Source organism: Syngnathus acus, chromosome 19 (assembly GCF_901709675.1).
Source record: "Syngnathus acus chromosome 19, fSynAcu1.2, whole genome shotgun sequence".
Lineage (NCBI taxonomy): Eukaryota > Metazoa > Chordata > Actinopteri > Syngnathiformes > Syngnathidae > Syngnathus > Syngnathus acus.
Genome location: NC_051103.1, coordinates 5270735 through 5294252, shown reverse-complemented (window position 1 = coordinate 5294252; position 23518 = coordinate 5270735). Strand labels below are relative to the sequence as shown.

The 23518-nt window shown below is 43.9% G+C and overlaps 2 protein-coding genes across 8 annotated transcripts in view; one reads left to right on the top strand and one right to left on the bottom strand.

Moving 5' to 3' along the window:
• fbxl15 (F-box and leucine-rich repeat protein 15) overlaps positions 1-23518 on the top strand; it is a 74049-nt gene that overhangs the window by 16880 nt on the left and 33651 nt on the right. For 3 of the 4 annotated variants that reach the window (XM_037279181.1, XM_037279183.1, XM_037279180.1), the window contains exons 10-13: positions 2558-2610; positions 8624-8809; positions 9516-9608; positions 9694-9869. The gene's annotated coding sequence lies outside the window, so the exon portion shown is untranslated. The remainder of the gene's footprint in view (positions 1-2557; positions 2611-8623; positions 8810-9515; positions 9609-9693; positions 9870-23518) is intronic. The other variant, XM_037279182.1, reaches the window with a different exon arrangement.
• On the bottom strand, positions 443-17141 carry pax2b (paired box 2b). Of its 4 annotated transcripts, none has more exons than XM_037279171.1 (10): positions 16657-17141; positions 15785-15950; positions 15100-15297; positions 13298-13377; positions 13082-13201; positions 8595-8770; positions 6553-6667; positions 2778-2879; positions 1936-2022; positions 443-1842 (listed from the first exon to the last, which is right to left on the bottom strand). In XM_037279171.1, the coding sequence occupies exons 1-10, from the start codon at positions 16697-16699 to the stop codon at positions 1766-1768; spliced, it is 1164 nt and encodes a 387-aa protein (XP_037135066.1). In that variant the 5' UTR covers positions 16700-17141; the 3' UTR covers positions 443-1765. The 4 variants fall into 4 exon arrangements, with proteins under 4 accessions (XP_037135066.1, XP_037135067.1, XP_037135065.1 ...); XM_037279172.1 differs by having other exon boundaries at positions 443-1823; XM_037279170.1 differs by lacking the exon at positions 16657-17141 and having other exon boundaries at positions 15785-16011.

Here is a 23518-nt window from a genome sequence, read left to right as displayed (position 1 = left end):
CGGTGAGCGAGAATGTGAGAGAGAGAGGGGTTAAACACTTTATGCGCTGCTCGCTGATCCGAATCGGAGAAAACATTCCGTGGCTCCCGCCTCTGAAGCACGTGATCGCCGTTATACCTGAGAAGTCGCTCTCATTTGTCTCTAAACAGGCTCGTTAGTCGGGGACAGTTTTGCAAATCCATTTAAAAATGGATTCACACTCAAAAAGAGTAGGAAATGAATCGTAATGTCGGTATTTTTGCCTTCTAATTTAGTGTTGGGTAACCTACGGCACGTGGGCGGTACATGAACCCTCCAAGCGTTTGATGCGGCCTGACGTGACATTCCCAAATAAATACAACATCCTTGTTTTCCAGAATCTAGAATCAATGATGGGCTGGTATTTTTTTCTTTAATCAAAAAAAAAAAAGAAAAAGAAATAATTGATTACATAACATCCATGTTTTGGTAAAAGATTTCAGACACTTTTTTATTATTATTATACAAGTGTGACCAGAATGAAAGAAATAATACCAATGAACATGAAAGACAGTTCTTAATGTATTTACATGAAGTGTTTTGTCACACACACACACACACACACACACACACACACACACACACACACACACATGAACATTAAATAAACTCCACCCACTGTACCTTAAACAGCTTCATATGCATATGATGACCATCTGCACTGCATAGAATTTATACATCTCGACTTCCTCATGAAGCGTGTGGCTTGTCCCTAATAATATTAATAATAATAACCACGAAAACAAGAATAATAACACTAATCTCAACAATAGGCGGCCTGTAAATAAACAACAAAAAAAGTCTTTGGCAAATGTAAACTACATTCAGTCAAAAAAAAAAAAAGAAAGATGGCTGAAACATGATGACGCTGAAGCTTTTTTTAATTATTTTTTGAATTTTTTTTAAGGCATTCACTTGTTTTTCGACGCCATGGCCATCAATCAGCACTGACGTTTGAATAATTCATTTCAAATTTATTATTATTATTCTTTTATACTCGACAATGGGCGATGGCTGTTGCCAAAGACTTCATTTAAACCATCTAGCAGTAGTGCATGTTGTCGAGACGCGTCGCTTTAAGTGCCTAACCGAAAGCACGTATGCATAAAGGATTCCTGCATATAGAACAACGCTCCAGTGTTGCAAACATCTGAACATAGTGCAAAATCAACAACAAAAGTAAGAAAAAGGACCTCAAATGTTGCTTTTCAAATCCTGACACAGCAGATTAGTCCTTTAAATGATTGGAAAACAAAACAAAAATTAAAAAAAATATCATTAAGAAAAGCTCCACTTGCTTCATAGCGACGCACTGCACTTTTTTTTTTTTTTTTTTTCTTTTTCCTCAACATGTTGATTGTGTATCACAGAGTCCTAATCTTCTCACGGCATTCCGCCATGCTGGACGATGGATGAAAATGCAGCCGGCTCGTCTCGTAGCGGTCCCGTTTCTGCGTGTATTTTAGGAGAATTAGGAAAATAAAAGGCCGCTGCTACATTTTTAAGCCTCATACAGTCCCTGCTGAGAGCTGCCAAGCAAAGGAATGTACAGTATTGATCCACAATGGCTGTTTTTTTTTTCCCCCTCTCAATTTTCCGCAACCCTCTTCTGTTCATCGAGGTGAAGACATCTTGAAGACAACCCCCCCCCAAATGGCCTCATCGCGTGAGCTCTCGATGTCCTCACTGTGCTCAAATATGGAGGCTGAGGCGGCGGTCCTGCAGGTTGATTTGGTTTCCATGGTAACTAGTGGCGGTCATAGGCAGCGGCAGCAGCGGGCGCGACGGAGCCTCTCGACGCGGCACTATAATAATAAGGGGAACCTGAAAGTTAACAGAAAGGTTTATAATGACCTGAAAAATATGGAGCAAAAGATAGCACGCTAGTTAGCATGCTAAACTAGCCGCGCCACTTACTTAGTAACGCCGGATTGCTGAATCGCCAAGCTTCGTTGTAGGTGGTGTACTGTGGATGACTGTAGGGGTTCCCCGAAAACTCACTCCCTGCAAAACAAGAAAACAAATCATTAGCATTTCAAAACACCTTTTTTCGTAGCCCCGGCCGCCATTTCTCACGGCAGTCGAGGAGGCAGGGAAGGGGAAAAAAAATGATAGTCATCGACGTGTGACCGTTCAGGCACGTAATTTATTTCTTTTTCATTTGGCTTAAGTTATGCAACAGTGAACAATACAGGAGGTGACACTGAGGCCTCCTTTCCGCGTCCCATTTATGGATATCTACCCATTCTTCTTCCCTGGTTTTTAATTCCGAGCCACTCTACTAATAAATGGCCAGGGTTATTAATAAACTGTTTCATGCATACATTTTAGATCCAATGCCATAAATCTTACTATAGCTTTTCGCCACAAAATTTCACTGGGGAAGAGGGAAGTGTCGGCGAGCACGGTAGCGACCGTTTCGACACCTTTGCTTCCTTTACGAGACAATAAAGGCCATAATTTATATGAAGCCGGTGAGGAATGGCTTTGCTTTAACAGTGTTTGGCGCCCGACACTAAATCTCATTTCTTGTGTGCAGGGTGAACGGTCTGGAACGGCGCACGACAACTGGAGCGAGGCCAGAAAGTCGAGGTACGTTTGTCTTGGGGAATTGGCGAAATTTTATTCGTCAAACCGATTCGGGCTTTTGCTACATCCTGGGTGACAATGCAGCTTTGTTTGTATCTCGACAGAATGCCTTCCAAAAAAAAAAAAACATAAAATAAGAGTATAAAAGTCATTTTGCAATTGCCGCTTACCAGGAACCATTCCAGCCAGCGTGGAAGTCGGGTAGCTGCCCTGGCCTGTGGGGGGGACGTGAGGGGGGTACCCGGGTAATGTCGTGTTGGCCATGTCTCGACCTGAGCAGACAAAAAAAAGAAAAAGACACAAAAGAACTTAATACTTTCGAAAATAGCAATCAAGTACTGTAAACGTTTCATATGTGTGAGCACATTGCTGAATCAGCGCTGTTGCCTTTCGGAGGGCATTGAGCAGGCGGGCCCCCTCTGCGGAGCGCCACCAGCGCGTCGGCACATATTCAGCTCCGTAATTGAGAGTGACGGTTCGGGTCGTCCAAGCTGGCCCGTGGGGATGTTTTTTGGAGCGCAGCACGTAACCTCAGTCTGCACAGGCGCCATTGTGGACCCATGGCCCCGCTATATTGTGGTGACGAGGGCTCAAAAAGGGGGAACGAGGAGGAGAAAAAAAAAAAAAAAAAACGACTCGCCCGATGGAACTTTAATGAGGACTCGATGCCAGAAAAAAAAAGCCTCGTCTGTCTATGAAGCGTTGGAATCGACGTGTAGAACATTTGAAATGCGTTCTTCATATATTGATAGATTTGGATTCCATTGAGATCATTTTGTAAAAAAAAAAAATCTGTATGTTTAATGAAGAAATGACAAAATGCAATCATAAGCAAGTTTTCAAATTTCTTTTTTTTATACAAAAAGACCAGCCTGGCACAAAACGGAGGCGATTTTCGGCCTACAAAAAGAATGTTTGCCACAAGCCAGTGCACTCAAGTCAAAGGGAGCCGTGGGAGTGCTGAGGCGTGGGTGGAGTGTTTTGCTTCGCTAGCGGCGAGGCCTATTGTGTGTTTTCGAGACACGCCGGTAACAATTGTCACAAGTGATCCCAACCGTGTCTTCGTACGACGGCAGCAGATGTACACACAGCAAATACTTTGATTTAAATGCCACACATTTACAAGTAAAACTGCAACTGAGAGTACGTCAGACATGAGTAGCCAATGCCAGATCAATGCTAACTGTGCTACCCATCCAAAGTTTGATCAGGACGTCAATACTGTCCTTCTTGGTTAGACCTTCATTCGGAACTTTAATTGCTGTTCAATCCTTTAAAAGAGGAAGTCAATGTTTTTTTTTGTCGTCGATTACCTCCACCAAGGAGGTTTTATAACGAGTTCCGTCACCGCAGTATTTGAACGGTGCCAACCTTCCCACACGATAGTTTGGAAACCACTTTCCATACTTGATGATTGATTTTTACACCTCAGCTTTGGCAAAGACGAAAACACCCCCGGAAAGTTTTGAGTATGACAACAACAAGCGCAGCAGCAAAACTTCATCTTCATTTGGCAGCGGCGCGAGGCCATTAGCGACTGCCTCTTTAGCTCGATGCAGTCTAGCATGACAGGGACACCTTCATGTTCGCCGCAACAACCGCAAATCTTTGACCTCCATCTTTGAGGCGTTCACAAGCCAAAAAAAGTATCTGTGTGTTTCCCAGCATCCTAATTAATTACAAGGGAGTAAAGAATGTTTGGTGAGCCAAATTGCTTTAAATCCCCAAACACTGGCTGAAAGTCGCTCATTATCAAACGTGCGCTCAAAGGTTAGTTTGCTTTTGTGATAGGAGACTCATCAGTCAAACAACGTGCACAGCAAAGCAACAAGTGGGGCTGTCATTGTAATCTTTCACCTTTCTTCCCCCAAAAAAATCTGCTTTATTTTTATGAGCTTAGTTGATTTTTGCACAAAATAAATGTGACTAATTTCATTTGCAGTTTTTTTTTTTCTTGAAAACGTATGATTACGATACATTTTATAAGCTTTTGTTTCATGTAAAATTGGCTAAATTTGTAATATTACATATTTAATTGAAAAATTGCAACCTTGAACATTCTTTTTAAAAAAAAATATTTTAAATATTATGATATAAAATAAATAATCTAGAATGTTGTTTTCCTGTAAAGAAAATTTCTTTTTTCTATTACGGCACCTTTTTTCTTTGTCCTACTTTACTCTTGTACTATTACCCTAAATAGAAAAATAATTGTGCAAAATCTCACTAATTATAACTTCCTTGCACGGTCCTTTTGTTGTGTTTTCCCTTGACAAACGTTTGCGGAAAACAATTGCGCTACATTTCAAGGCCCTTTGAGGCCTCCATTAGCAGGCCCAGCAGGGAAACCCAAACTCTCACTTTGTCAGTATGCATAGCAGACAAGTGCCCAACTCCCATAAATTGACGAGAAAGAAAAACACCTCAGCTCAGGAACCCTCCATAGAACGAGTGGACAATCGGCCTTATCGAAACCATCTCGCCATTGACGAGTTGAAAATACACACACACAAAAAAGTTCTTCGCCGATTTGAATTTTAAGCAGAAAACGGCGGGGCTCGCCTCGGATGGGATTCGTCAAATAAAATGACTTCCCATACCAACAATAGAAATTACCTGACAATATGCAATTATCCTAGTCACATATTCATGGGAGGGACTATTTAGCAGGTAATGTGGAGGAAAAGGAGAGAGAAGACCTCGCCTCTGAATTTCGATGCTTCGCACAATGCCCTTAAATCCTTTTCTTAGTGGAGCCTGCTGCTTTCAAGTGCCTAATAGGATAAGCAGAGGGCACAAAAGATTTCTATCGGTGCCGTCACAATCCCGATCTCTGGCCGTGACTTCATGAATCAAGTCTAATAGATTATGCAAATTCCGCGGGCAGAAAATCAGCTCGATCAATGACTTTTAGTCGAGGAAAAACATACTAAGGACGGATGTGAAATCTAAAGTTTGCTCCACTTGTTAACGCACAATTAATTTGAAATTGGATCCCGGCCTAAATGTTATGCACCATTTCGTTATTTATTTTTGGGGCTTCAAATCGTCCTGCTCGGCATTTATATCTCTCGTGAGTAGCGCGAAGCCACTGGAGACATTCTTAATATTTGGCACGACAGAAGCTTCATGACTTTGACCTCTAAATATTCACTTTGCTGCCAATAATCAGTGAAGAACGTTTTAGTTTGGTGAGAATTTGGCCATTTCCAAGGAATTCATTAAACGTGAATTATGTTTATTGAGCGGTGACGAAAATGGGCAGTTTGCTGTTGTCAGAATGAATCAAATGTATTAATTAAAGAATAAACCTTCAACTTTCTCCTCAATGGGTAATATTTGGAATTCTCCCATAATTAGACAGATCTCATTGTGCTGTGCTGACCAGCAAGAGTCGTCGTAAACTCGGAGTAACCTCAACAATCGTCTCAGTAATGGCAACAAGCGACAAGAAAACAATATTTCAATTAGCCGGGCGATCATTAACTGTGACAAGGAGAGAGGTAGGCTGTGAGACGGTGGGGAGGGGGTGAGGGGGGGGGGGGCGTTTGTAGGGTGACACAGGGAGGGTGAAGTAAATGATCACGGTGTTAGAGTGAGGCGGCGCAGGTGCCAGAGCGTATTTACCGAGGCGCATTACTCGTGTTCCAAGACGCACAAACTGCCCCCACCCCCAATTCCACCGACCCCCCTCCCTCCCCGCCTCCAGGTGACAAAGTGAACAAATCACAGAGGCAGCCAACCAGCGGTCGCTCGCCGCACTGATGAATCTGATCCAGTGACACCCAAAGGACCTTGTCACCGTTCCCCAATTCCCGAGCCGCTTGCTCAGCAAAACACACTCTAAAGCTCCGAAGGAGACCACGTTAAAAAAGCCTTCACACGTTGACTGGTTGGTTTTACTTTTTAATGTTGACACATTCAGCTCCAGGGGCTGGATCTTACCTACAGGGTAGCTTTGCGACACGCTGGGGCCCAGCTCCGGGTTGGCGTTGGACGACAAACTGGGCTTGACTTCGTCCAGGCTGGAATTGAGGCTCGGCAGCGAGTACTCATTAGCCTGAGGGAGCGGACAACGGAGCCGTTACGCAAGCAGACAATACCTTGATACATTTGTAAGAGAGCATTGTGCCAGTCCGGGCCGCGATGGAAGCATATCATGAATGTATTTGGGGATTGTCTGAGAGGAAGTGGCCTTTCGCCGGATTTGCATGGGAAGCCCGGGCGTCAGCTGGCCTTTTGTGCCGGCCCGTCTTGGTCTTGAGCGGATGCGCTTTGTTGCGCGCACCCCCCGCCACCACCTTTAAATTTGGACCGCCCTCCCTAACACCGACTTACACGTTTTTGTTACATTTGTAATGCTTAAGTCACACTTAGAGGTTTAACATTTAAATGTTCTGTGCACCCCACAGGCAATGAACAGCATGAGAAAAAAAGTTTTAAAACTTTGACCGTATTCGAACTCCACTAAAAATGTTCTGTAAACAAAAGAAAATCATGTTTTTTGTCACATTCTATTTTTTTAGATCAGATTTGGTTGTTTTAAAAAATAAAAATCTGTTCAGTAATTAAAAGATATCTTAGATCTTAAATCATTACAAAAAAAAATACACTTTTGGGGGTGCGACTCCGGCAGCTGTTAGCATGTTGTTTTTTTCCCCTCCTTAATGAGATGAGACTTCCGGATTGTTTGTCCGAGGCCCGGTGTGAGTTCAGGGACCGTGGGCTGGGCCTCTGTGGGCCCTGATCCCATGAGGTAAGGGGGTTGTGTGTGTGGGGGGGTGGAGTGGAGTGGGGTCTCCGCCTATGACCCCACTCTTGTCTGCTTCTATCGCCGATAAACTCTAATTGTCTGCTACAACTGTTGGCTGGCACCGGGTCGGATGTTTGCCTCTATTGGGCAGACGTTTTCTCATGCAGATGGGAGGCCGCGGCGTGAAAGGGATGACCACATGGCAGGCAGAAGTGTGGGAGGGCTCCGTCCATTGAGAGCCGCGTCGCCAGAATGGCTTTTTAATGCGTCGCTACAGCGCCCAGACACTTGGCTAATAGGGCCGCATTTTGCACAGGGGAAAAAAGTGAGAGGCCCCCATGAAAGGCAAAGGGCTCTTGATTAATATCGCATTAAATTAAAACTGATTTTTCTGGACCGTTCCTTTTTTAACCCCCCCCCCTTTCCCCTCCCACTCTTCATGCCGAGCCTTTTAATACTCTCCCCGACGCTCTTTGTGATTGCAAGTCATTTCCAATTGGTTTTGGTATTGATCTTCCAGTAGAAATCAGTTTTGTAATTAGCTGCAAATTAGGCCCTCTTCTGGAGGTGAGGCCTGTCCCACTGATTTATCACCTGCCTAATTTGCCCCGATTGGAGAGAAATTAAAATGAACTCAATTAGGCCACAGCTTTTTTTTTTTTGGCGCTTTTTATAGCGCCGACGTTGTATGCGGGGAGAAATTAATAGTCTCTTGTTGTTTAATCGTACAATGAATGTAAATAACGCTTATCCGTTGTAATAAAGTCACAGTTTCTTTCTAAGCGGCGTCGGGGCCCTGCTGCCAAATGCATCCTCATTTTGGAAGGATGGAGGCCTTTTGTCTCTGATTGGTTGTTTGTCCTCAAGCATGGTGGTTTCTTCGGCTTATTATTATTTTTATTATTATATTGTCGAGTAATAATGACTCTAATAAATATGACCCCAATATAGTATATCAACTGTAAATTAAATCTATAGTTACGTTAAAAATATGAAATTCCCCACGTCACACGTAGCTGACAAATTAAGACAAGAGAGAGGTTTTGATTAATTTCATGTTGACGTACAGTTATTATTATGATTAGTATTGTCAATTGTAAGCCATTCATGGAATGTGTTTTTCATTGAAAAATCAATAACGCGTGGTGGCCATTTTTAATTAACCTCAGCTTATGGACTGCCAATGTATTTTTTTGTGTTTAAATAAAAAAAGGAAACTAACAGTTCCACTAACCTGTTCCGGTTTGACGTGCTCCGATGTAGGGAAGACGTCCGGGTACGAGGGGCGTTCAAAGACCCGATCCAGGGCTTCCAGCTGCTGCTGGGTGAAGGCGTCGGCCCTCAGGTGTTTCCGTAAACTCTCCACACTACCCTGAGAATCACTGTTTGGACCAGAACCATCTGAACCATCTACAAGGAGAGAGAGCCACAGTCGACACGCTGGCCCCGGTAAGGAAATGGACCCACCCGCCATGTTTGGTATGCGCTGCTGTTTTGGTTAGCAAGAAAAAATTGATCCAACGCCATCTACGAATTGAGCTTATTGAACTTAACAAAAGAGGGCTTGATTGCCAATTTGTCCGCTGTGCGAGGAAATGAAGTAAAAAAAAGGTTCACTTTACACCGCAATATTCCTGCTCCCTGCTAACCAGAAAGCATGAACTCCTTTACAAATCCGTCGCTCTAAATTTGCCGTAGATTATGTTCTCCCCCGCGGCGACAGCGCCGTGATGTATGATATGCAAGCGCTCTATTGATTGTCTGATCTGCTGGCAAGAGGGAGCTGAAATGGACTCCAAATGAACATCCTGCCTCAACTCATTGCACCTATAATACTCGACTTAATCCCACCTTTTTGCCCCCCCCTTACGGAATTCACTTGATCAATCATGTCAGCACGCTATTACCATTCAGGAGGGGTTATTACGGATCTTTTTTACGCCGACCGGAGGATGAACCCGTTGGGGGGGAAAGACAACCTCTTGAAGGTGTTTTTTAAAAATCTATTATTATTCACCAAGAGCGACCTAGTTAGTCAGATCATTCTTAACTCGCGACAGAATAGTTTTTACTTCAGGTCTCCAGTTTCAAATCATTAGTTCATTGGGTTCCAACGCCTTGCCAGATCAATAACCTCCCTCGTGTTTGTCGTTAGCCACCGCCGACTTCCCACGCTCTTCAAATTGATGGCATCTTCCCTCCCACGGTCTTGATTCCCAACCGGCGAATCCACCGCGCTGTTGCCAAGGTAAATAATTCTTATCGTTTTCCGTTTTTAAAATCGTGTTCATGTTTTCGTGACTTTTAACGATCACTTATTGTCCGGCGGTAAGGTCTCGAGGCGTGTTTATCGATCACGGCGGCAGTAGAGTCTATTCAAGTTGACGTCCGTCCATATTAACGTGGGAGCCGCCTCCTCCGCCGCCAGATCATGTGACCCCGCAGGGAGCAGACGCCTCGCTGCGGGTACGCCACTTGACAGTCACGACCCCCAGCAGGAGACTCGGAGGTGAGTGGTCGTTTCCCCTCCCAAAAATGCCGAGAGAGTAGCATCTTTCCTCACATTGTAGAGTAAAAGTGTTTAAGAGGCACCACCTTAAGGTCGCGACCCCTTGCCCAGATGAATGGTTGGAGTCTTACAGTCGACTTCCTTGTTTAAATAACGTGTCAGCACGCATATGCTCACCTACCCCCGATGTATTGTTGTCTTTTCCCCCCGAAAGGAAAATCCAATCAAAACTCATTTAAATCAAATTAGTGGAACTTTAGGGCGGGGGTGTATTTTCCCCATTGTAATTGAATCCTTTGATGTAAACATGAATGAAATTGATCGTTGTTGTTATGAATGGATTAGACAAGAATTAATCGTTAGGAACAGCATTTTTCATGAGCCAAGATTTATACGCTAATTAACTGCAAAAAATGCAGAGGCAACATGGTAAGTTTGCATTTATTACAATACTTGACCAAAAATAGGACTAGTTTGTCACTCTATTTTGACCTAGTTTTTTTTTTTTTTATTTGGTCTAAGATTTCAAGTTAAACCCCTAAACTCCAAATATAGTTTCAAATGTGCTAAAATGTATATCATGTATTAAGCTGGACATGGTAAAGAACTTGAATGCAACAAACATGAATCAGAAAGCCCCGCTTGATAGTTTTTACTTTTGGGCCCCCGAGCCACAGTTTGGGTAACCCGAAGCTAAATGAATTGTTTTAGTTTGCAATTTGATTTGTGATACCTCCATAAGGCTTCAGCAAGACAATAGTTTGCAACAGCGGCCCTCTCCATCGCTCATCCTCCACACGACACCTCATGACGCTCCCAGATGAGGAATAATGAATATGGCTGCATCCCCAACGAGGAATCCCATCCATCCATTCTCGCCGCCACTCGCCGGGCCGACTTATTGAAATATGGGATGATTGCCTCGTTAAACGAATTGCCCCGTTTCGCCCATAAATCACAAATTTAGAAAGACAACGCGAGGCTGATAGCGCACTTTGTTGGCCCGGAAGTTACTTTGCGCGGTTTAGCGGCGGTGCGACTTTACTGCAGCCTCGGAGCTCAGTAGGTGGCGAGTGTGCACGGATGTTAATGTGCGCGGTAATAGCTTTTCTCTGCAGCAGCGCGCAATTCTAATAGATGTCACTTTTGCGGTCAGCCAAGGCGCCATCTTCAGAGCTCCCTCCAACAATGGCTGCCAAGTGCAACATGCTACTTTTAATTTGCCGCAGCGCAGCGGCCGCCGATAATGGCTCTTATGACACCTGTGTCCCCGAAGCTGCTCTGGCCCGGCCCCAGTGTACATAAACGCGTGTCACAGCGCATTATCTCGACATGGCCGCCGTAATTTGGGACCTTTCTTTTTAAGGGCACTGCTGACTGGGAAACTTACTTGGCAGAGCGCCACCGGTGCACATACTCCGCCGCTCTGTTTTTGAACTAACCCCGCCCCCTCCTTTGCCGCCCGTCCCCGTGCGTGTGTGTGTGTTATTTTCCCCCCAGCCTTGATAATGACTATTTCGCCATAATCATCACGCGGCTTACCGAGTTAAATGAGGCCTCGCTGCGAGGAAATGTGGTCGCGGCATTTACTGACTGTGGACTACAGCCTAGCGAGCGGTGCGCAATATGTACCGAGTGCAAACGAGGCCGCGCAGAGACATTAGCGGTGACACGGTGTGGTGAGCAACCAGCAGCATTTGATGACAATTTGCTTCAAAACAACATTCATACAGCGCTATTTGATTGTGACTGATCATCAGCGGCAAAAATGACGACGCACTCATAGTTCAGTACAGCACCCAAAGATCTTTGGGTTTTCGGAAAAAAAATTGCACAAAAACCTGCCATGCCTTTGTAAGCAAGGTCTATTTTTACGATACCGGTACCCCTGGACTTAGTGGTTCCGGGTAAGTCGAATATGTAAAACAGTTCATCTCTTCCTCTGTATGCCCTTTAAGATCCTTCTGCCCTTCAGTAGCAATCTGCATGAAAATATGCACCTTCCATCACTAGCCACATTACGCTTAATATGAAGGGGGGTCCTAGCACGGCTCCAAATGAACTCTGGAAAACACCAGACGTTCACATTATGCCCTCGCCACCGCATCTCTTCCCTTGATTATGTCATTTGCCGTGCCCACGTCATGCTGGCTTTTATATCTCTGCCAGGAAATCTACCTCTGACAGGTCATTAGTCATCCCCTGCCTCAATACACACAAAGCAGCGTCAGTCCCCCCCTCGATATCCCACAAACGCCGTGACAAAGACGACACTATGTCAACGACAGCCGCGCTCTGATTAGCTCCCGCTCTGGAAATAACATTCCAAAACACCACCTCGCGACGCCAGTGCATCTCCTTAGCCATTCTCATCATGCATGAGCAAAGCCGATTGCTGACGCCACCAATCGTCTATTAAAAGCCTCAGGCCTTCTTGCAGCCTTTGAAGGCACTTTTGTTTCAGGAGAGAAAGGAGGGGGGAAAAAAAAACAGAGCTATAGCGGCTTTCTTGACTGACCCGGGTGGTCGGCTACATCATCTTGACATGTAATTATCTAAAGCCCTTTAATCACTTCCATAAAGATTAATTGCAGGAGACAACAGTGGAGGTCGTGCCTTCAAATCAAAAAGACTCCTCAGCAGATTGACACAGCAGTGTAGCCGAGTTCAGGTGTTTTATTAAGGGTCATCGCCTGGAACGGGGGGCGGCGCCGCCTTTTAGAGCCGGACTTGCAACTTCAGCACAGCTCGGAAAGAATAATGCTCACTCTTTTTTTTTTTTTTGTCTTTTTGGAGACATGAACCAATTCTGCGCAGTTAGAAATCCATTGATGTCCCTCAAATCTAATGTAGGTATCCTTATTGAACTCTCGAGGTCACTGGACGGCAACCTGGAAAAGTGAATTGTCAAGGCTACTCGTGGAATCTTTGCGGTTTCTTTCTGTCCGAAAGACGTAATACTGGAGGATCCAGTTTGCTCTCTTCATAAACCCTGCAGGGACAGCTACTTGACTGGGCTGCTTTTGGGCCAATGGATCAGAACTACCTTGCAGGGATTCCGCCTGGACTGAATGACATTTTAGCACCGATGGCTCAAGACCAAGATGGAAGAGTCAAAGGTGCAGAAGCAGAACCATTGAAGATGCCAGACATCTCGCTTTAGGCTTACAGTAGGAGATACCAGTGTAGCTTGAGGGCAAGGCATATCTTACCTTCATCTCTTTTCCTCTTTTCACCGTTGGATCGCGGAATACCCAGAATGCCGTTAATGGAGTAGGACCCCGCAGGGTCGTTGGAGGCGCTGGTTACTGGCGGAGACACTGTGTTTGGCACTGAAAGAGAAGAGGAAAACACTCATCAAGACCTGCTGTGAGTCTATTTCAAGCTCCTGCTGATAATGGCGGCGGTTGTGACGATGCTGTGCCCACCTATGGTATGGCCTGGCGTCGACAGGGACGTCCCATCGGGCGACGGATGGAAGGGCTGCTGTACTTTTGTTCGGATGATCCTGGAAAATTAAGTCCAAGCTCAACCCTCAGACCTCTGCAAGACCAGCACCCCCTCCTCCCCTACCTCCAAGAATGCCGATGCGGATGAGGCCGCATCGATCGGAAAAGTCCGGGATTAGGCCACCCGGGCAAAGAGATGCAAATGGAGAGCTATAAATTACATGTGACAGGAAAGCAATAGTTCCTTATTGCCCCCTCCCCTTCTTCTGCGCTAGCTCGCGTTAGATTTGTTCCGTCTGAGCGGCAGCCCCGGGGAGAAGGTGGCCTGTCACCATCATTTGTAAACTCTCGGACTACTTATCAGTTCTTTTCTCGGTTTTAAACCGAAATTTTGCCGCACTTTGTTCGATGTCAGTCTTTGCAAAAGTTTTAGGGGATTGAATTAAGTACTCCACAAAGAAATAAGTATGCTTGCGAAAAAAAAAAAGGTAAATTTAGATAGAATTGACGCAGGCGATTACATCATTAGGCTAACGTTGTTATATTATATTATATTTACCTGGAGATAACTCAAAGAATCATTTAATTGGAATTTAAAAATAAGACTAAATAGTCTTTTTTTTTTAAATGGCATTAATACATACAATCATTTTGGAGTTATCACACACGCACGTGTCTCGGTCGCCTTTTTAAGTGAGCACAGAGCATGAAATGAATTTTCTTCAGCCCTTTCTTATTTAAAAGACGTGTGAGTGTGTGTGTGGGTGTGTGTGTGTGTGTGTGGGTGTGTGTGGGTGTGTGTGTCCACGCTCTCGCCCATCAGCTCATTAAAATGTAATGCCTCTATGGAACAGTGCGTCTTAAGCAAAGTTCATCACTAGATGTGTGTGTGTAGGGGGGGGGGGGAGCGTGCGTGCGTGTGTGTGTCAGGGAAATACACGAGTTTGTGAGAAATGTACAGATTATTATTTATTTACATATGGATAATTGTATTTTGCTCTTAGGCCTTCACCACATCGGCATCTGCTCTTTATGTTGCTCATATTTTGACCCTCTCTTGCCGCCAAAATATTAGCAACACCTCTACGATTCACAACAATGTACACAGGCAGCATTGAAGCGTCATCTAATTTTATGGAAAATATTACAAACGCCTCTCAATGATACACATCTTAAATTGATTGTAGCTTGTACAAAATGATGCCTCCAATGCACCGCCACAAAAAAAGGGACTACATGTTATTTTATTTTATGACATTCATTTCAAGCTCCCTCGACCCCCCCCCCCCCCCCTCCCCTAAAGCCCCCTCCCACCTTCTTTTTAAATCTTACAGACAGGTCTGCAGTGCTAGCCCCGCCCCCTCCCGCCACCACACGCATGCTCAGAAAGACAATTGGCCTGCTTTATGGCGCCAAAAGGCATGTGGTCACCCTTGTATTGATCTCTGATTGCCTCGGGAGCACCAGCACCGAGTGGGCGCGTGCAACGCTCTGCAGCCACTTCATTAGGTACCTCTGAACGAGCTGTATGCAGCCTTGCCCCCCCCCACCCCGCCTCCTCTGCTTCATGGCAGAGATGTGTTCCTAATATTATTATTTTTTTAAGCTAAAATATTAACAACACCTATTAGCATTGTAATTTTCAACGCGGTCGTATTAAATGTAAAACGACAAATGTATATTTGCATTGTTAATGATAACAGCTCTAATTGTTTTACATGCAAAACTGTTTTTATAATACTTGTATTTAATATAAGAATATATTGCATTCGTACTCTCACCGGTTAATGGAGGAGACACTGGGCACGGTGTCGTTGTCGCAGATGCCTTCAGCCAGCAGCCTGTCACGAATCTCCCATGCAAACATGGTGGGGTTCTGCCTCTTGTAGTCCGCTATCTTGTCCACCACCTTTGGCGTGGCCACTTTGGGCTTGGAGCCCCCGATCACGCCCGGTTTGATGCTACCAGTCTCGTAGTACCTGTGCCATAATAATAACATAAAAAGAATGCTTTTGTTTTTATTTCGGAGAAGGTGGCAATTTAGCACGTTTTATGTTTGTTAGCCGAACAAAAAGATTTTCATTTTCACAAAACGGAATGATTTTTTTTTTTTGTATGGAATATCAAAATGTTCAGACCTTTTAAAATTAATAGCAGTCAAAGTGCATGAATCTTGAGCACTGCAGTTTCATGCAAACACAAAACACGTTAAAAACATAAAACACATTTAAATAATACAACCACATTTATTTTATTAAAACAAAATATCTTATTTCCCCAAAATGGTAGAAGAGGGAGTCACAGTTCAAAATAATGATTAAACACATTTATTCATCTCAAGAAATTACAATAGCAAACCAGTTTTTTTTATTAAATAGCATAAAATAGTGCATTATATTTTTTGGGGCGCAACCCATCAGCACTAAAAATGCACCCTTAAGCAAAAATAATGAATTTTGCGCGTACCTGCCGAGGATCTTGCTGACGCAGCCGTGGCTGACGCGCAGCTGCCGAGAGATGTCGCACGGTCGAACCCCCTGGTGGGCCAGCTCCACGATGCGCTGGCGCACCACGTCCGGGAGGGGCCTTCCGTTGACGAACACCCCGCCGAGCTGGTTCACACCCCCGTGCCCTATGTGGGAGACAACAGCAGCACACGCACACCGGCAGCCTAACATTACATAAAGCCGTAAATGAGGACAAAATTACACACGATGAGATGCAGTCGTGCAATTTCATACTTGTAACTCTCGGGAAAAAAATTTAGATACCATTCGAAATCAGCAGTAAGCCTAGCAGTGTGTTTTGAATGACTAATTGAATTAATTCACATTAACACCAAAAAGGCCAGTGTCCCCAAATAGTACCAGAAAAAAAAAAATAGACAAAATAGTCTGCCAAGGACTATCTCGCTCTCTTCATATAAATTAAATGGTTGAAAAATACTTTTTTCTCTCTCTCTTTTATTATTTTTTTTATTCAAAAAAAATAAAAACAACTTTCCTCCGGTCAGCACACAACATCTTCCCTCCTCGTATTAGGTTCCCTTTCACAGCTTAATGTTAAATAATTGATCAAGCTTTAATAACTCACATTACAGTGCATATATTATTTTGCCAAACACAAAAAGCCTCAATTATTCACCCCAATCAAATCATATCAAATTGCACGTTGAAATAATTTCACAGTAATTATTCACTAACAAAGGCTTCATTTTTTTGCACATTCAAAGGCATGCAACTTTAGATTATTTGCACTGTTAATAAAAACAACACGTGTTTACCTGCACAATAAATAATAATAATTAATAATAATTGTAGTGGCATTGTGCTACTTACGGTGCATGGCCGCGAAGGGGTCCGCCTTGCAGTGAATATCCATCGGATAGCAAAGGAAGGGAAACAAATCAACCCAAGCCGCCGTGTCGCCTGCTTACAATGTCAAGGGATGCAAAAAATCTCAATGCTTTCGTCGCCCTCCCCGACCACCGTCGCCACAGGAGCTCATATGAGGGCCAACTTTGCACACACACCCCTTCCTCGGATGGATAGAAAGAAAAAAATGAAAGAAAGAGCGCAAAAGTTGCCTCGCTGCAGGGGCGCAGTCCGCTCCAGGGGCTGGCAGGTGCGTCGCCCCCCTTTGGGTTCAGCGCCGCAGACCGAGCACCAAGCTCATCGCGAGCGGGGGGGAAAAAGCTCCGGTGTGCGTTGGGAAGCTCGGTTCGGCTCGGCTTGACTCGGTTCGGTTAGAGCTCCCCGCGATCCGTGCAGGGCTGCCGGGCCCCCCTCAGTGCAGCTGTGATGTGCTCGCGAGAAGGTTTTGCTCGAGGAATGAAGCCCGTGTGGGTGTGTGTGTGCCTCTAAAAGCGGCAACCTAGACACACACACACACATGCACACACACTCCACTAGTTTACCCCCCTCCCACCTTCCCTGCACCACCCCCCCATGCTTGACTTGTCAGACAAAGGCAGTACATGCCAACACACACACATACACACACAGGCGGAAGAAAAAAGTCCAGATGAGGTCTGCCTCATTTACAGGGAGTGCAGGTCCAAATAAGGAACATCAGACACCAAGTCTAAATTGTAGGATTTGGAAAAAAGTCATTCATGATAACATTTCTGTGTTTTGGGCAAGTTAATTTTTTGCGTTTTGTTTTGCACATAAAAAAAATAAATAAATAATGGGCATTTACTAATAAAGCATTACAGTGAATATTTTTTTGATCATACTGCGGAAACTAAAATAAAACGTTTGTCACGTAAACAATAAAAACAATGGCCAACAAAGTCCCCTATCATCAAACATGTATAACAAACATTTCAAAATATGACACCAACGTCCCCAAAATACCGGATGAATATTCCCAGTATACGACATTACTTTCAAAAATGAATCTAGCCAAAATAAAACGACATTTATCATTATAAAGGAAAAAACACACACACGTGTAACACAATATGACTTAGTATCCCAATCCCTGAATATTCCATTGTATGGAAATAAATTCCCTAAACATACAAAATGACTGTAAACATTCGAAAGCAAATCTTCATGAAATAACTTCTCCCAAAGTAACACACAAGTATTGCAAAATATGACCCAACAATTACTTTAATATTCCAAAAAACATTCCACATAAAAAAAAAAACTCATAAACATTGCAGGAACAAATAATACAGCATAATTTGTCTAAAAAATTGTTAAATCTTCCATAAAGCCTAATCACAATTTAGAGGTTAATTGTGTGACGTTTGCATCGGTTCCAAAATTAGGACAAGACATGATGATGGGGTTGATGTTCACCTCCACATGTATCAGTACTATTTTTCCTCTGTAGATGGCGCTGTAGAGTTTCACAAGCCATCCACTTTCCTCACAAAAGTCACAACTTGGTTTATATCATATTCCCCCTCATTTTAAAAAAAATATGATTAGCACTAAAAAAGACACAGATTAAATAAAAACATATTTTTTTGTATTTACAATTGTCCAAAATGCATCACATATATTTTATATGTGTCGTAAAATGTCAAATATATATTACTTACATTGTCAAGCTGATAAAGCTGCACTTGTGTGTTCGATGATGCACAAGCAAATGTTTCAGATGCAAATTAGAGAGGAAAGGAACAAGAAACTCTCACAATACAATTGCCAATAAAAACAAAATAAATATACACTATGTAGAAATAACACTGATATTTTCCGCTGTTTTACCATTATTTTAATATTGGGTGGACAATTACCGCCTCCTGGTGAGTTTTGAGGTTGTTGTTTTTTTTATTATTATTATTTCATTGTTAGTGTTTTTGGACAGAGCTTGTGGTACAATATGTTGCACTATAGGCTGTAATTTCACAGCCGGTTGCACATTTCCCTTAAAGCGACATCTCGTATTTTTTATTTTTTTTATTCTATTCAAACCCCCTCTTGCCCCTCCCATCCTTAAAAAACCTTATCTTGTAGGACACCCTACAATTCTTTTGATGTTATTATGATATAGATATTTTGATTACGATCCCCCCTCCCTTATTTTCTGCAAACATTCAAAAATAGTCCCAAACATACTGAATGTATATTTAAAAAATAACACATACACAATAGACACATTTTAAAACACAGCATAACATTTTTAAAATCCCCAAAAGAGGACACGGGCCTCCATCTTTCAAATTCCACAAATAATTCATTAATAATCAATAAATATATGACAATAAAAAAACTGTCATCAACATACTAAAAATAGAACATTCATCTTTTAAAAATAGTACACAAATGACACTGCAGAAATAATACTGTAAATATTCCAAATTCACGACATGAATATTTTAAAAGCAGTACAATACCATTGTGATATTGCTGTATAAAATATTACCCATATCCTGCACATATTTTAGGCCTTTTAGTAGCTGACTGGGAGCAAATGATAAGGGTTGTATCCAATTGTAAAAAATAATATGTTGGTTGATGAGAATCCACTCGGCTCTTAGCAAATTAACATCTAATTTTGCATATAAACATCCATCAACAAAAACCAATCGTATGTATCTCCAAATTTATATTGAAGTTGCGATGGAGTAATGAAACCCCACCAAAGCACACAAATGAAATGACTTCGAAGCACCTTAGGACTTCCAATCCCCTCTGCCTTCATTCATTATGCAGATTTGCACCTAATTATTAAATGTGCCCTGCAGTGCTGGATTAAAAATAGGATGCTTTCCTGTCCAAAAAGTAAGTCTTCTTTAAATGCTGTAGAGGTTGATCATACCGCAGGGACCGTAAGGTGAGATCCTTTCCACACGGATAATTTCAGACCTTTTGTCTGATTTTTTTTAAAATTTATTTTTGTTCAATGTCATACACGCGCAATATCTACATTTTGTAGTCATAAGAATGATATATACGTGGAGGCAGGAGGCCTGCAGCCCCCCCCCCAATGGCAGGTCCTATCTGGCTGTAGGAGAATGGCGTCCCACTGTGGATGAGCCCGAGGGGGTGTCCCAGCCTGCCGGTCGCCAGCCGCCTGCGTCTCGAGCAGACAGCCAGCAGCTTCCAGTCACATGTCGGCAATATGGCAAACAGAGCTCATGTCCATGTGGGCGCATAATAAAGACACAGGGGGGGGGGGGGCTTTCAACCCACTAAGTGTTCCTATTCGTCCCCGCTATTCATAACCTTTCTTTGTGTCCATTGAAGTATTCATTTCAATCTTCCACCACCCACTGCTCCCCCAAAAAAATATTCTAGCGCAGTGTTAGCAAACTTTTTACACCTACTAAAATACTCTTAGCGAGTACATTTTCATATTTTTGAAACAAACACTTTTAAAAAAGATTAAAATCTAATTAAAAGTTAAATACAACCGAACTGCACTTAGCAACTGAACAGCACTAGAAACATTGTTCAAATTTCATTTCGCAATTCTTTTGCGTACCACTAGAGGGAGCCTGAGTGCCACCAGTGCTGGCGTCGCCAACGTGGTGCCAAGGTAGCCCTTGAGTAGCCCGCGGGCGGCCTGTTCCAAATATTGCTCACCAATCAAAGCCAATGATTATTATGACTATCCAGGCAGCCCGTTTCTTTATTGTGAGGACGATGTTGCGGTTTACAGCCGCGCAAAGCTCCCGATCACTCCCCTAAATGCGTCTTGTCACCTTCAGCGGCATCACCATCATGAAAATGGCGACCTTGATGCACGGCCAAGTGAGGCTGGGCTGGCCTCCCACGCGCTCCCCCCCATCCGAAGGGACGGCGGATTGTTTAGTGCTCGTAAAGAAGCCGGTACTTTGGAATGGCGCTCGCCTCTCGTGTGTGTGCGTGTGTGCATAGTGGTTGCTTGTCCTGAGGCAGGCGAGTCGGCAGACTTGATTGTCTGCCGGCCCCATAAGAGCGTTTAGTGCACGGAGACGGCGATGTTATGTGCCGCGCTTATCATGTAAGGTTGAACTTTAAAAAATCTCCTCCGTGCCACCGTGATGTTATTGCCACCTCTCTGTGTCTCTTACTGCTTTATTGTCATTGCTTACTTCTGCACTCCAAAGGGCGAGGCCGTAAAAAAAAAATTTATCGTTTCGCCGGCTTGGAAAAAAACTGCGTCGTTTGGTCCTCTTTCTTGAGAAAAGTGAACCAATACATCGTTTCATACCGGAAGCAAACTAATGGGCCATCAACCCTGAAAATAAGGGACAAACTCTAATGTTGCTAGGCAGAATTCATAGGCCGCCTTTATTTAGGTCCCCATGTTTCTTAGTGACACGGGGCAGAGCGTTATGCTGCCCCAACTTACCGAGGTAAATCAGATGCACACAGGAAATAACTAAAAAAAAAATAAAGATCAATGCATTTATTTTGCTAGATGAACGCCATCTGCCGTATTTGAATTTTCCAATTCACAGTGCAATTTGTCTGGCATGAGTGCAACCTTCCCCAGCAGTTGTTTTGCCTCGCCGCTCGAATTCTCATTTTAGTCTACTTGGTTAGGGGGGGCAAAAAAAGGAATTTTGCAGCACGTTGTTTACGACGGCACCCTCGCCAGCTTTTCATATTCAAACGAGCAAAGGTTTAATTACCAAATGATGACGGTGTCATATGGTGCCATGATGGCGCCGGGGCGGCTAATGAATGCGAGGAGGGAAGCGAGCGCGGCGTTTGGAGCGACGACGGGATCCAAAGAAAAGAGAGGGAGGAAAAAAGAGGGCGAGACACTAAAACATGTTTAATTTGTGATGTTCCGTGGCTGCTCATGGATTAAGAATTTTCAAGTATCGTCTGCCAGATGGAAAGGAGGGAGGGGGCACATTTACATCTGTATATTATCAATCACAAAACATCCCAAACACCATTTTGGTTTTTATTTTCTCCTTATTTAAAAAGCCATTTGAAATATGCTCATCTCCATGAGATGGTTCGGAGCCGTTAGCGCATCAAGGCTAGTTTCACGTCAGTTAAAAGGCCGTGGAAGAGACGTTACCAGTTTAACCAGGCGTGAGCTCGAATGACGTCGTACTTATGGCCGCTTCTCAGATTTACGCTTTCGTTTTACGGATATCGCTCTTAACAGTCGCAATGACTTTTGACAATTGGGAATACAAGCTAGCACATCTTTTAAATCAGTTGAGGATTCTCATTGTACAATTTGTTCGCCACGCGTCTTAAGAGTATGCATAGTTTGAATTGGTTAGGAGAATTTTAGATTGGAAATTTCATATTGGTCAGACCTGAGCAAAAATGTCGTGGAGGAGAAGTATATGTAAAAGTTTTGGTGACGAGCCTAATAAAGGCTGTCGATGCAAGAAGGTGTTTACCGCCGTTACGGTCCACTTGGATGGGGGGGGGTCGGCAAAGTGCAACAGTTAGTAGTCGATGTTGCTAAACACCGAGGCTCAGGTGTCGCGGTGCCAAACACGCAAACACGGGTGGCGCCGCTCCCGTGGCTTCCCTCCCCAGGACGGGGAACATCTGTCACAGCGGCTGCCATCTTCCTCGCCGGTCGCGGCGTCAGACGAAGGTGGCGGGCGGGCGGGCGGGCGGCGAGTGAGCGCGGCGACACGGCACACATGGGCACCCCCGACAACAGCGCTCATTAACAGGCAAATGGAGCAGGAGCGCATTGGCAAATTGAGCCAGATCGCCCAGGCGGCCAAAAGCCACAAAAATGCCACTCTCTGTCCCTTTCCCAAAAAAAAAAAAATTAACAGTTCTAATCATGTGCCCGGCTAAACATTATTCTTCATGATTCCGATCAGCAACGCTTGGAGTCTCTCGACCGTGCTTGAATCCAGAGCAGCCGGCCTTGGACGCTCCGCTCGACCTTTTGTGACCTTTCTTGAGCGAGCGGCCAAACCATTCCGAAAGACGCCCAGCATCATGTTGTGCTTTAATCCGGACACTTTTTACATCTAAAAATTGATTGTGAAAGCCGCCGCGGCGTCAACTTCACATTCAGTCCGATGACAGGACCCCCAAAAAGGTCGGCGGGGAACAGCGAGCTCGACACATTGAATTCATTAGCGCGTTTTGTTTACAGAAGCGCTCCTCTTGTTAATTAATCCGAGCGAGGTGCTTTCACGGCAGGTGAAGTGGACGTCTCGCCGGATTTCCGTCAACAACTCGGAGCCACGCGCGGGCGAGAGTGTTCGACATGATTGCTGATTAATAACGCCAATTAGAAGTTTCACTCAGGCGTGATTGAGAAAAGAGGGAAGCCGTCTACGGGGATGGGAGTCGCATTTATTTGCTCGGATTACAATTCGGTTGTCTTTCACATGCTTGAAAAGAAAAAAAATATATATATATATATGGCGTACTGTTGTCCAAGGCAATTCCATTTTTCGGGCCCGTTTGGATCCCGGGTACATTTGCTGACATGCAAATTTCAAATCCAGATAAAATTGTGTTGTGTCTTCCGCCCACCAAATAAATCACAATTTTGAGCCAAATACAGCTCCCCTCCCGATGTATTTGTTATATTTTAGCATACATTGTAATTCCGCGTCCAAAGTCGCCCGTGTTCCATCACGCCTCGGTGATCTTGAGGCCCAACAAAAGCGATGAATGCGGAGGTGTGGAGGGTGTCTTTTTTTTTTTGAAGAATGCTCTCAGTCATTTCCACAACACCTCGCATCCTTCACAAACAAATGGAGCCCCCCCTCCCCCTCCCATCGCTGGCTGCAAAGTGAAATTGATCACG